The 13,399-nt window shown below is 39.8% G+C and overlaps 2 protein-coding genes across 4 annotated transcripts in view; both read left to right on the forward strand.

Annotated features, from left to right (window-relative positions):
* Window positions 1–2,888, forward strand: part of gje1a (gap junction protein epsilon 1a) — a 7,740-nt gene extending 4,852 nt beyond the window's left edge. For both annotated transcript variants that reach the window (XM_050057959.1, XM_050057958.1), the window contains exon 4: window positions 1–2,888. This exon is cut by the window's left edge and continues 144 nt beyond it. In XM_050057959.1, coding sequence (XP_049913916.1) covers window positions 1–54 — 54 coding nt within the window. In that variant the 3' untranslated portion in view covers window positions 55–2,888.
* Window positions 2,889–10,930: 8,042 nt separating this feature from the next.
* The window catches only part of vta1 (vesicle (multivesicular body) trafficking 1), a 94,064-nt gene continuing 91,595 nt past the window's right edge, over window positions 10,931–13,399 (forward strand). For both annotated transcript variants that reach the window (XM_050057956.1, XM_050057957.1), the window contains exon 1: window positions 10,931–11,121. In XM_050057956.1, the coding sequence (XP_049913913.1) occupies window positions 11,031–11,121 (91 nt within the window). In that variant the 5' untranslated portion in view covers window positions 10,931–11,030. The remainder of the gene's footprint in view (window positions 11,122–13,399) is intronic.

Genomic DNA, 13,399 nt, shown 5'->3' on the forward strand with positions numbered 1-13,399 from the left:
GCTGAGATATTTGAGATACTCTGCCGACGGCTTGGCTATCTCAACAACCAATGACACATACACACATGCATACATAAAATGACTAAGGGTGAAAATATATGACACTTATTCTGCCAGTTTTTATCGGGCTCTTGGTTAGCTACTGCTGGACTTTTATGAAGCAGGAAGCTGGCGTAAGAGCATAACCTCACCTGTGGTCCACCGTGAGTGAGTTGCACCAAGAAATCTGAGAATGTGCGACAATGTCACAGCTGGCTAGTCTGAAATATTCTCTAGGTGTTTTTTGCCCTTAACTATAGAGTGATCATCCCTAGTCGTATTTCAGATATCAGTGGGTATGTACTGGCTGTGTCCAGGGGTCTTGCATGGACGTGATGGCCAGAGAATATGCACCTCTGACTCTGAACCGTTGGAGGATGGGAAAGAAAGATTTCTGTTTTTATTTTTTCCACAAGATGACTGAAGGACAGGCATCAACTTCAGGGTGCTACTAATACCTGTGACTATGGTTGAATTAGAGCACAAGGAAGGCGTAGTTTGTCATGAACTTGGTGGCCCATAACAGTTTTAGGGTCCCTCGACCCTGTTCTTGTTGTTGTACCAAGTTGTACCTCAGATCAGATACTCTTACAAAGAAACACTCTGGAAGCATTAGCTGCACACATTTTTGCCAAATGCTTAAGGGCCTGGAGTGCACTAAACACATCAAGGTTCATCGACCAAACTTGATGCACCTTTGTTGTTCTATGTTCCCTTATGGTGTGCCAACAATGAACCTAAAAAGCTCTTTTTCAGGAGATTTCAGAAAGCTTTTATGAAAAGGTACAAAGTTTTAATGTAACATACTAACAGCCAACAATGCAAATGTTTTAGCTACACACATAATTCTATACAAAAGTGCAGATAAACACTATAGTCTCGCTTGTCTTCCTGGTGCTGATCAAACATGACAAGCAGAATATAGAGCTGGCAATGTATTATCACTCATGTCATTCTTAAGACACTGTGATCCAGTAACCTTACCCATGGGCCAGTGAACTGCAGGTGCCAGTGCTCCTGACACTTCCATGTGTGACAGTTATCGCTTCCAATATGTGTCTGTTATTGCTTCCAGCTGGTTCTAACCTTTACTTCCATCAACATGAGCGCCACAACTTTGTTGTTGACTTTTTGATGGAGGTTGTCTGCCTTTTCAGATATGTGTTTCAGCTTGGCGGGTCTTAAACAACCTTCAGCTTGACTTATTTCTTAAAACAGGCCCCCCAACTCATGCACCAGAAAGGCTAAAATTATGATGCCATCACTAAAAATGGTATCGCTCTTTGAGGGTAAAGCTCTCCCCATAGATAAAAAGCATTTAATGGGTTGATGTAATAGTCTAAAGATAATAATTAAACACTTTCCAGCTTTTATTTTGAAACTTTAAAGAAATTTATAGTCTGAAGAATCAGCGACTTACACAAAAATATTATTGAAATTTGGTTATACAAATGTGTTGGAATGAAAACATATAAAATATTTAACAACTGAAAAAAAATGCAATGTTTTTAAATGTCTGAAAAATGTATCAACTGCTACTAAGAAGAAATACTGCACAATTTTTGTGCTTAACGGATGTCCCAACATCCAAGGTGAGACTGAGGAGTTCTCAAATAGCAGTAGTTCTTAACAGACTTGAAAAAAATCTGCATAAAAATTTGAAGTTTTTAGAGTTTCAAGGCCCTATTGGTCTCATTTACAATATAATAACTTTTATTTTTATGGCTGAAATGCGAAGCTAAGTGCTCATTCAGTCCAGATATATTTGAAACGATGGTTGATCTTTTGACCATGTCTGATTCCCAACCATCTCTCCTCATCAAGGGTGTCCTCTACCCCCCCACTCTCTTTACATTACCGTTTCCTAGCTTATAGTATTACACATAATACTTTATGTAACTGTGCCTTCGGCGTCACTGTCAATGTATTTTGAAAAAGATTACCTCTCATGTTTTGTAATGTTTTTTTTAATCAGACATCCATCCAACTTTTGTTATGAAGTTTTCAGCAATCTGTTTATCATCTCAGGTACAAAATTGCATTACCAGACAAAAGTGGATCAAACCCTCATTTCAAATCCTTTTTAAACCCTTAAATAAGCTTTTCTGATACTGAGGGACCACTCCAGTTGATCCCAACCAACAGTACCAAAGGCCCAGTTGGACTAATAGGCTTTAAGAGGATTTGAAACAGGTATGTGACTCCTGTGGTTTGGGTTCGTCTGCGTTCTGGTATTTGTTTGTGGAGGATGGTTTTAAATTTTGCCTCTGAAAGTTCCTTCACCAAGACTAAGGCCTTGTTTATATTATTGTAATATAGCCCATAGAATCGCACATCTGTACTGTTCGGGTCAGATAGAACAATGTGGCATGTTAATGAGATTGATATGATCTGGAGCCATTTGGTGGAAATGTAGCGCTGATACAAAATTGTCGTACTCTGGATCAGTCCTGGATATCTATCTCCAGTAACGTCACTCGATTCATTACGGGAAAAATGTTAAAAATACAAACTCACTTGATGTTAGGTCATCTTAGCATCTGAGCAAGAGAAAACTCAACCACATCTCTGAGTTTATCTCTAGGGGTTACCGCCTGGTCACACCAGTATTTAAAACAGTTCAAAGAAAATCAAGTCATCTCAATCTGTTCACCACAGTGTTTTGTACAAATCTGTTACACTGCCTTTGAAGGCACAAATAAGTCTCTTGATAGGACTAGGTATCAGTACTCAATGAGGTATCGACCAAAATAACCCTCCAGTCAAACTACCCGTGCATTCTATCCTCTTTGTACACAGATATAGAAAAACTATTTGTACAGTGCTAATAGCATCTGCCAAAAAAGAAAGGTATCAAATTAAGTACTCTATTGGTATCAGTATTTTTTAGGGGTAATGGTACTGGTATCCTAATCAAAAAAACAAACAAGCCCTATCTCTTGAATAAAGTAAGTCACGGTTAGCCGCCAAGCTTGCTAGCTCACTAGCTTACAGTTAGGAAGCCAACTAGCATGCAGAGCTTAACTGTTGCTGGCCTGTTTGCAGCAGGCTAGCAGAATAAACAGCTAGCGTGCAATGGATGAACTAGCTGTGCCCCTTTCTGGTGTGACCAGGCCATTATGCTAATGCTATTAGCAACTGTAATCTTGACTAAGTGGGCCAGGAGCTAACCATTTACAATAGAAATACATGCTTAAACCCTCATAAGGTAACATTCGGCTCATTTGGCCAGGGTTCAGGTTTTATTTTTTGTTTTATAATAAAAGTTATAGACAGCCTTAAACCTGCGGGCTAGTCTTGGTAAAGAACTTTGTACATGGAGCTGTGGTTACCTGTCTTAGAATGACTGACTTATAGTTAGTAACTTGGAAAGCAAATGATGTATTCTGACAAATTTGACTCGTTAATAAAATTGGATTTTTCTTTTCTTTTTTTTTGTCTTAAACTGAACTTGACACACCCCTTGATTTTTTAAATAGTGTCACCAAATCCCAAAGTATTATTTTATGAACTTTACTGAGTTGAAAAATATCAACATTTCATTGGGTGTTCTGAGTTATTTGGGGTAGCATTTCTAAAATCAGGGTGTATCTTGAATATGTCAACTATTATGCATGGTACAGAACACTACACTGAAAATTCAACATGAATTTTTATATCTTTGATTTTTACTCATGTTGTTACAGGTTAGCTGTGAAAATGGACTCATTTCCTTTTTCATCAACTGTTGTCTGTCTCTGTATTGAACTCATTTTGTCCCTCACCACATGCAGCTATGTCAAAGAAACAGAGGCACACTTTATGACCAACTCATACATATTGAAAGGAAACTGTCTCTCTGTTTGTCTAAGTGCTTCTGTTCAGGTGACCAGTTATTCTCCTATTTGTTTTGTCTTGAGATGATTGATTAAAAATGTCCTACAATTGTCTTTGTTTCATTTTTGAGTCATTGACTTGAGTTGGAAGTATCTACTATAAAAGGGTTTCAGAAGGAATTTACAAAAAGCAGTGATTACCTTGTTAAAACATTACATAAAATAATTTGACCAATTACTTGGTTTTTTTATATATTCATTTTTTTAAGTTTGTCTTTCTCTAGCAACATATTTCTATGGTGGAACTGTCAGCCCAGTAACAAAGTCCAAATGGTCTCTTGGATGAACTGAAATTTGATACAAAGGTTACTGATCCCCAGAGGATGATTCCTGGTGATGTTAAAGATTCCTTGATTTTTTTAAGCATTACCACGTCACCTGAGCTGAATGCTATTATTAGCATGCATTAGCAGTAAGCTTGAGTTTTGGGTGAATAAACTAATTATTAAGTGGTGTAAATGGTCCCCCGCTGATGCTGTAGAAGATGAGATAAATGGATGGAGAGAGACTGAATCTTTGGGAAAACAGGAGAAAGTCATTAGGTACACGTCCACTGCTCGCCAGCAGTAAACACAGCACAGCCCCATTTTAACTGACAGCTCTCATAAATCAGATTACATTAATTCATATGGAGCTTTAAATAAAACAAGTCTGATAGACAGCAGAAAGGACAGAGTAGGTGAAAGGAAGGAGACTTCCAGACACATGCAACATGGTCTGTCTCTGGACACGTGGACTGAGCTCGTCATATGTACCACAGCATGTCCGCCTTCATGATGTTAAAACTGTGAGGACGCTGCAACAAGAGGGGAACAAATAAGCGACAAGATGGGACTTCAGACCTCATTTGTCTCCATGGATATGAATGGGCCCATCATGTTCTTGTCCCTGTAACTCATCTCACAGTACATTTCTGAATGCTTCTTGGCATCGGCAGTTTCTGCATGTTCAGGGTCTGCTGACGAACACAACACAGAGGGATGGTTCATATGCACAGGACACTTTGTCATTCATAATAAAATTGCAAATGTTCTTTTAAAATCTTTTTTACTTTTCTTAGCTGGATGGAAACCAACTTTTACCTCTCTAAGACTTAAATTATAACAAACAATTACAAATTATTATATGTACTTTTGACTGTAGCATGTGCATTGTGCATAATATACATACTTTATTATTATACATTACTATGAAATATAATTATGACTAATTATTATAATGAAATGATGACATTTTTGTGACACCGTCATTTTCTTATTTTAAGTCTGCACCTAAATCAAATCTTAAGGAAGTCCACAGAAAGTCCGCTTGAGGCCTCTGGTGTGCACATTTGTTATGTTATAGTACTTTTTAAAAATATCTTAGTCATATGTTTATTTTAAATTTTCTATTCTATATTTATGTTACTGAGTGATGCAGTGCTTTGCCTCATTTTTATTCCTCTTAATGTTTTTTGTATGTTTAATGTATGCACCAAGAAGCAAGTCCCTTGTAAGTGAAAATCTATTCAGTGAAATTGTGAATTTGGACAGCCCTTAACGCTAAAGCACTCCACAGGAAGTCTTCATGAGTAGGACGTCTGGATACAAGAAGACTTAATTACCACATTGGTTTTTAAAATAAATGTCCTCTGACTGTGCAACTGTCATAATCCAGATGAGAGAAAGATGTTAAAACATACAGGCTGTTAGGGATATATCAAGCAGCAACCTCCAGGCCGAAAGATAATACCAAAACTGCAGTTCCTCTAATGTCCACTTGGGGCTGGCTCTAAGACCGAGCCAATCCCCACAGACCCCCATGTTAAAATGTCCAACTTTACAGCAGAAATAAACATGTTTACAGCCTGGTACAAAAAACTGTTTGATCTCTGTAGCTAATTTAAACATGCATGACAACTGTACAGGGCTGAATTCTTACATAACTCACCTGAAGGCTTAAAGTTACACATAATTAAGAACGGGCAGCTTTCAGTGACAGGCTGTCTGCCAGCAGTGTCTTTGGCTTCTCAGTCAGAGCCACCCCTCAGTCCTCCGCAGCTCCACCCTCTTGCCCAAATATGGTCACTTCTGGCTCCAAAAAACCAAGCTGGCAACAGACAAAATGTCGAAATTAAGGCTTCAAAACAACAGTCCACAACCCAATAGATGACAACATGGTTGCTACTATTCATAACCGAGAAAACTAGTTGTAGCTTCTCTGCCTACTTTTTGGATTAAAACTAGAATCAAACACCCTGTGGTTGTATGACTCCGCCCACCAGCCCAGTGTCTCTGACAGTTTCCATCCATGTCAGTGAAAACATGGATGCTTCACACACAGAAGATCTATCAGTGAAAACATGGATGCTTCACACACAGAAGATCTATACAATCAGCACAGTTTCAATCACCAATTCAGTATCTGACCAAATGTCTCCCCTTCTGTTCCTGAGATATGACGTTAAAACATGATGATGTCACAGTCAAGCTGACCTTTGACCTTTTGACCGTCATTATTTTATCCTGTTAGACATTTGTGTCTAGTTTTGTTATAATTAGCATAAGAATTCTTGCGGTTTGGCCAAAAACATAATTTGTGAGGTCACAGTGACCTTCACCTTTGACCTTCAACCACCAAATTCTAAACAGTTTATTATGGAGTCCAAGTGGATGTTCGTCTCAAATTTAAAGAAAGTCCCTGAAGGTGTTGTTGAGATATCATGTTCACAAGAATGAGACAAATGCAAGGTCACAGTGACCTTGACCTTTGACCATGGAAATGCAATCAGTTCATTGTTGAGTCCAGGTGAACATTTATTGTTGAGTCCAAGTGGACGTTTGTGCCAAATTTTAGTGAATTCCTTTAAGGGGTACGTGAGATATCGCATGTACGAGAATGTGACAGGCAAGGTCACAGTGACCTTGGCCTTTGACCGTCGACTACTAAATTCTAAATAGTTCATTGTTGAGTCTAACAGTGTGTTCACACCGGGCGCAAGTAAAATATTCGCCTCGCTCTACTTGCGCGAATTTGACCGCTGGAATATTTGTTTTTACTCGCGACATTCACGCGAGTCATTCGCGCGAGTAACAGTGTGTTCACACCGCTAGTAAATCAGACAAGTATGCCGGCCGGAAAGCAAGCTACATCGGTTGTGCTAACTGGGGCTAATGCTAGTGCTAACTTTGTTGATAGAAACGTACATTCTTAGTTGGAATCCATTTTCAAAACTTACCAGGCAGACCAACCTCCTCACTGACTTTCCTCCACGCCAGGTCTTTCTTGGTCCGAAGCTTATAATTTGGGGACGTAACGTCATAAAGCTCAGGGTGGCCACAAACAGCTATTATTAGCTTGTCCTCCATTTTCGGAACAACGCGGGGCAGTTGTTGACCATTGAGGTCCATCCAGATGTGGCAGAGAAGTGTGTGAAGGCTACCTGCGTTCTCCATAACCCAGACACCTGCAGTGAGGGCGAGCATCCCAGTCGCCGTCGGTGAAGTGGAGCCTGCATTGAATATTAGCACCAAAATAAATATCCATCTGTCTCCGATGAGTTTTTTGCGTGTGAAAATCAATAAATATTCACTATATCCGGCAAGTCACATGTCGCCTGAATGAATGTTGTTTACTACAATGGCAGCAGCACATCAGTGATGTCGGTGACGACAGGAAAATCTCAACGCTGATAGGCTGCCCCGACACAGCATCAAGCGAATATTTCACTCGAGTTCACTATTTTGAAATTGCGCGAAGAGGCGAATGACGCGAATTTCGCGTGTTTGCTCCATTTGGGTTGCGCCATTCGCGTCATTTGCGTTGCACCATTCGCGTCATTCACGCCGCTGGCACAAATTCGCGTCTATTCGCGTCTTTACATTGACTTTGTATGTAATCTTATCGTGCGAAAAATTCGCCTCGCGCCCGGTGTGAACACACTGTAAGTGGATGTTTGTGCCAAATTTGAATCCAAAGTCACAGTGACTTTGACCTTTGCGCACCAAAATCTAATTGGTTCATCCTTCAGTCCAGGTGAATATTTATGCCAAATTTGAAATAAAAAAAACATCAACATGTTCTTGAGATACAAGAATGGGATGGACAGATGGACAACTCAGAAACATTATGCCTCCGATCACGGCTATCGGCAGCACAGAGGAGTAAAAAAACAACAATAACAACAAAAAAAGAAAAACAGGCGTATAGAAGTTCTGGTGGGGCGAGGCCGACATCAGCTCAGCTCCGTTGATACCATCAGTGAAGGACGGGGCAAACACTGTGTGGTGGGAGCCAGAAAGTGCAAAAATGAATCACCAATGAGGTGGGTGGGCTTGGAGCAGAGTATTCATCCATCCATCAGCTAATGGAGTCTCCCAAACTTCAGACCCAAACACAACGTGTGTTTCCAAGCCTGGGTTCACGAGAAACTGGGCAGTGTGAACCCAAACGAACCACATACAAACATACAACAGTTTTTCCACCCTGGTTTGGACCAAAGAAAACACTGGCGCCCAGCAGACAGGCCCAACTACAGTCCAAATCTGACAGGCTGTATTAAAGACCCAGAGAGCTGTCATACGCTCTTTTCTTTGTTGTGCCTCTCAGGTCGCAGGTTCACGCAGCCACAAACTAAACCCAACTGATCCAAGCTCTCAGTTTCACCACAGGCCATAAACTCTCCTAACTGTCTCAGATGAACTCTCTGCTCCAAGCCCACCCACTCTCTGGGAAATGTGATTTTGCTCAGTTTGTAGTGTTCGTTGTGATCTGCCATGTACAGTTTGTCTTCCTTTTGTTTATTGAATATGTTTTGGCGTGTATGCCCGACTGCAAAGTCAACTGGAGGGCTCGTGGTTTTAACTTGACCCCAGAGCTGAATATCCTGAGTGGAACTTTTGAACGGGTCTAATCCTGAGTGAGTCCACTTCTGTCTGACTCCAGTTTATTTTTTAACCTGTTCATAAATTAAATTGCTGTTTGTTTGTCAGGTCTGGCACTACAATGATTTTTCCTCCTTAAAGCAGTCACTCTCTTTTATGTCATTATTAGTTTGTTTGAAAGTACAAATGTATCCAAAGAATATTTCAAGAAATCTCTACCAGCATTAGAAGTCTGCTTGAGACCTCCTGTCAAATTGTGAATTTGGACGGCCCCTGATGCTCAAGGACTACACAGGAAGTGGGAAGTCTAGATGAGAGGACCTGATTAACACCGGGGATTTTCAAAATAAACGTCCTCTGACTGTCCAGCTTTTATAATCCAACTGTGCATTCCAATACCCATACTACCATACTATATAGTAGGCTACGCCAGAAAAAAATTACTATGTTTGTAAGTCAGCATGCTTTTCTGGCCATTCTGACCCACAATCCACTGCACAGCGGACGATACATCACATCAACTGTCAGAAGTTGCACTGATCGATGACAACACATTCAGGTGACTGATGACCAGTCGATTAGTAATAACAGGAATATTAAGTGTTTAATTGAATATAATAATCATAAATAAAACCAACAACAAGAGGACATAGGTATTAAGTAACGATGACAGAGAAATGTATAGCCTATGTAATTTTACTATTGAGAATATAATATGTTAGAATCTACAGTGTATGCACTTAAAACTTATTGCAAAATAACAACTTCAACAGGCTGCATGCACGGTCGGCACATGAGCACAATTATGAGATTAATTACAGGATATCTGACAGTCCTTGGACACATCATGTGCTAGACATGCTTCCATCAGAAAAAATAATCAAATCTGGGCTTTCATCAAAATCATTTTATTCTAAGTCTCATTTAAAATTTGGTCAAAAATAAAGTGTCTGCATGAACTGAGTGAAAAATTAAGGTTTTTTTTTTTTACTTCAGGGTTTCATCTTCAACTTTTAACTTTCAAACATCAACCAGTGAGTTTTAAAAATCTAATGACTAATTGATGGCGGAGTGAGGGTCATGCATTTTCCCCCAGTCAGTCAGGGAGGCTCAAAAAAAAAAATATTTATAACTTTACCGTAACTTGCACAATTCACAGGAATACAACATGCTGATGTTATTAGCACAAGCCTATGGCATTTTACATTGTGACAATGAGCCTAGGGGCTAGCTGAGTTTGTAGCTTTGGGGAGGGTCAAAAATAAATAAATAAATAAAATAAAATGAAATGAAATTAAAAGGAAGTCACAAACCAGCTACCTCTTTTCTGATAAATAAAAAAACAGTCCCTAAGATATCATTTTGTTTGTCACTGGTTTATATTGCTTCAGTTGAACATTTCAACACTACGGGAGCGTATTACATTCACTTGACAAAAAAAAAAAAAAAAATCTGTTTTATTGAGTAATTCTTTCTTTTTTTCTGAGTATTTTTTTCTGAGTTAAGAGAGCAATAGAACAACAGACGCTTTCATTCCTTTCTTGAGAGCTCAATATAATGGAAGGAAACATGACCCGCTTGTTTAGTTTAATCCAGTTTTACTTTGTTTTGGGTTTGAGACACTGGGAGATACTCTTGTCTTTAAGTCATATAGATGGTGTTATCATTAGTTTGTCGACTTTACGCAGCCACCTTACAAAACAAAGTAAAACTGGATTAAACTAAACAAGCAAACATGACCTAAACAAGGTCATGTTTGCTTCCATTATATCGAGCTCTCAAGAAAGGAATGAAAGTGTCTGTTGTTCTATTGCTCTCCTAACTCAGAAAAAAACAGAAAAAATGACTCAATAAAACAGATTTTTTTTTTATTTGTCAAGTGAATGCAATATGCTTCCGTACAACACAACCGAGTGAACATGTGGAAAGACTCCTTGAGAAATACATGATAAAAAATGAACATTCATTTTTTTCCTGTCTAAAGAGTAATTAAAACACGTGGGGAAAAGATATTGACTGAAGTAGAATTATTTCATGTGTGAAAACGTTTTAACAAAAAACTCTCCAACTCGTCTTTTCCTGGATAAAAGGTGCCCCACCTGAACAGCCGATGACGTCATCTGTCCCGGGTAGGCGGCCGCTCCTATTGGACATAGACGCGGAAGTGTGAGACACACTTGCTAACAACAAACAGGGAGCCTGTTCTTCACTGTCACTGATGTGTTTTTGCCTCCTGGGAGGATTTTACTGAGACATGGCTCTACCGCCTCAGCTCAAAGCCATCCAGCACCACCTGCGGACCGCACAGGAACATGAGAACCGGGACCCGGTCGTCGCTTACTACTGTAAGTGTTGTGTGTGATGGCTAATGTTAGCTGTAGCTACCGTTAGCATCCCAGCTTTGTTTACCTGAGCCGACAGCTGAGGGTGTGTTAGCTTAGCCTCTAACTTTTATTTAAACTCCGACTTCATACATGAACTGGTGACAGACAGCGACTGTGTGATACAGTTAGCCAGCTAACTGCACCCCGGCTAATCACAGGGTTAGCATTGTTAGCTTTGAGAGTCCAAACTTCATTAGCTGGCTAACGTTTCTTCAACGTCATGACAACTGTGATTAATTGTGGATTTTCCAAAGTGTTACAGTCACTAGGAAGACATGTCTTATCTGTGGAGGCTCGTACAGGTTCTGTAGGGACTTTAACCTGTGGTGGAGGATTGTCACAGTGTGGTACTTTTGCTTTTACTCTGTACTTATTTCACCTCCAGAGTTAGCACAGCCACAGACAGAAGAATGTACCAGCAGCATCTGACTGATGTACATTTCTGGTCCAGCTTGTTTCTCGGTGTGTGTCAGTTCACACACTGTCATGAGTCTCCAGGTGTGGCTGGCTCAGCGGTGAAGAATGAGCTCCACCCCACTGCCCAGCGAGATCTGTTCAGGCTGTGTCAGTGGAGCAACCCAAGTGACTCTGTGTGACTCATGAGTTCATGTCAGACGCAGTATTTGCATAGTATCTGTTCGTAAATCTCGTCCATCTGGTCACTATGGCTGGATGTTATCGTTAAAGGCAAGGCAGGTTTATTTATTATAGAACATTTCAGACACGATGCAATTCAAGACAAGCTGCAAAAAAATAAAAAAAATAAAGAAAGAAACACATTTAAAAACAATTAATCAAAGAACTAGATAAATAAAAAGTTAAAATATACTAAGACAGGCATAAAATATGATAATAAAGTTACAGTGCAGTGTGAAAAATGAATAAATATTTGATTTAATAAAAGGCAGCAGCAAAAAGAAGTGAGAGCTGGTGCAGTTTTCTGGGAGTTTGTTTCAGATATGTGGAGCATAAAAACTAAACGCTGCGTCTCCATGTTTAGTCTTGACTTTGAGGACACAAAGCAGACTTGTCCCTGAAGACCAGAGAGGTGTGGATGGTTCATACTGTAGCAGAAGGTCAGGAATGTATTTTGGCCCTAAACCATTCAGTGCTTTGTTAACCAACAGCGGTAGCTTGAAGCTGATTCTCTGACAGACAGGAAGTCAGTGTAAAGACCTCAGAACATTCTTGGTCTTAGCGAGGACTCGAGCAGCAGCTGTGAAGACACTGTTACAGCAGTCAAGTCTACTGAAGATAAATGCATGGACAAGTTTTTCCAGATCGTGCTGAGACATCAGTCCTTTTATCCTTGATATGTTCTAAAGATGACAGCAGGCTGACTTTGTAATTGTCTTAATGTGGCTGTTGAAGGAACACCACTTAAATTTAGAGGTGAGCAGCACCTAAATTAAGAATTCCAATATGTTATTTCCATGGCCGAGGAAACATGAGCGTGTGAACATGAGCTACTCTCTCTCAAAGCCAGAAACCAGAGAACAAAGTCTCAAACCAGTGATGTCATAGGCCTAGGCAGACCTGTCCAATTGGCGGCCTGTAGGCCACATCCGGCCAAGAAGAAACCTTTGAGTAGCCCAGCTAGGGATGTGTATTGCCTGTGTAGGAGCCTGAAATAGCCACAGATCCCCATTAGAGACATGTTCCTTTATTACCATGGACAAACACAGTTCTTGCAAACACTGTTCTGCTGCCTGAAATATTCACCATTCAAAATGTAGATTAATCCACTGTTGTAAATAGTCCCCAACAAATGTGCTATTTCTTCCTGTTTGTTTGATAAAACTACCAATATAAAGAATAAGCTTCGTTCCTCTGGACCTTCCAATCAGCAATTTTACAAATATATTTAGCAATCTCTGTCCGTATAACATAAGACTGTGAGTCCAGTACTCAGGCATGCGCACGTCTAAAACTGTGGCTCTCCAGCTCTGCAGGTCAGTTCTTCTCAAAACTACAATGTAGGGCCCGACCGATATGGATTTTTTGGGGCTGATGCCGATTCCGATATTATGGAATAAAAAAAATCTGATAACCGATATATCGGCCGATTAAGTTTTTACGTTTTTCAGTTTAAAACCCCCCGAAATACCTGCTTTTGATGGCTTAAATATAGTTCAGACACTCGTTACAAAGATATAAATTGAAGGAAGAACATTTTACTATTTTCAAATACTTTTATTATCAGAAATTGTGTGGAACAAGCAGCATATGAACAATTTGA

The sequence above is a fragment of the Epinephelus moara genome, chromosome 12 (genome assembly GCF_006386435.1).
Source record: "Epinephelus moara isolate mb chromosome 12, YSFRI_EMoa_1.0, whole genome shotgun sequence".
NCBI lineage: Eukaryota > Metazoa > Chordata > Actinopteri > Perciformes > Serranidae > Epinephelus > Epinephelus moara.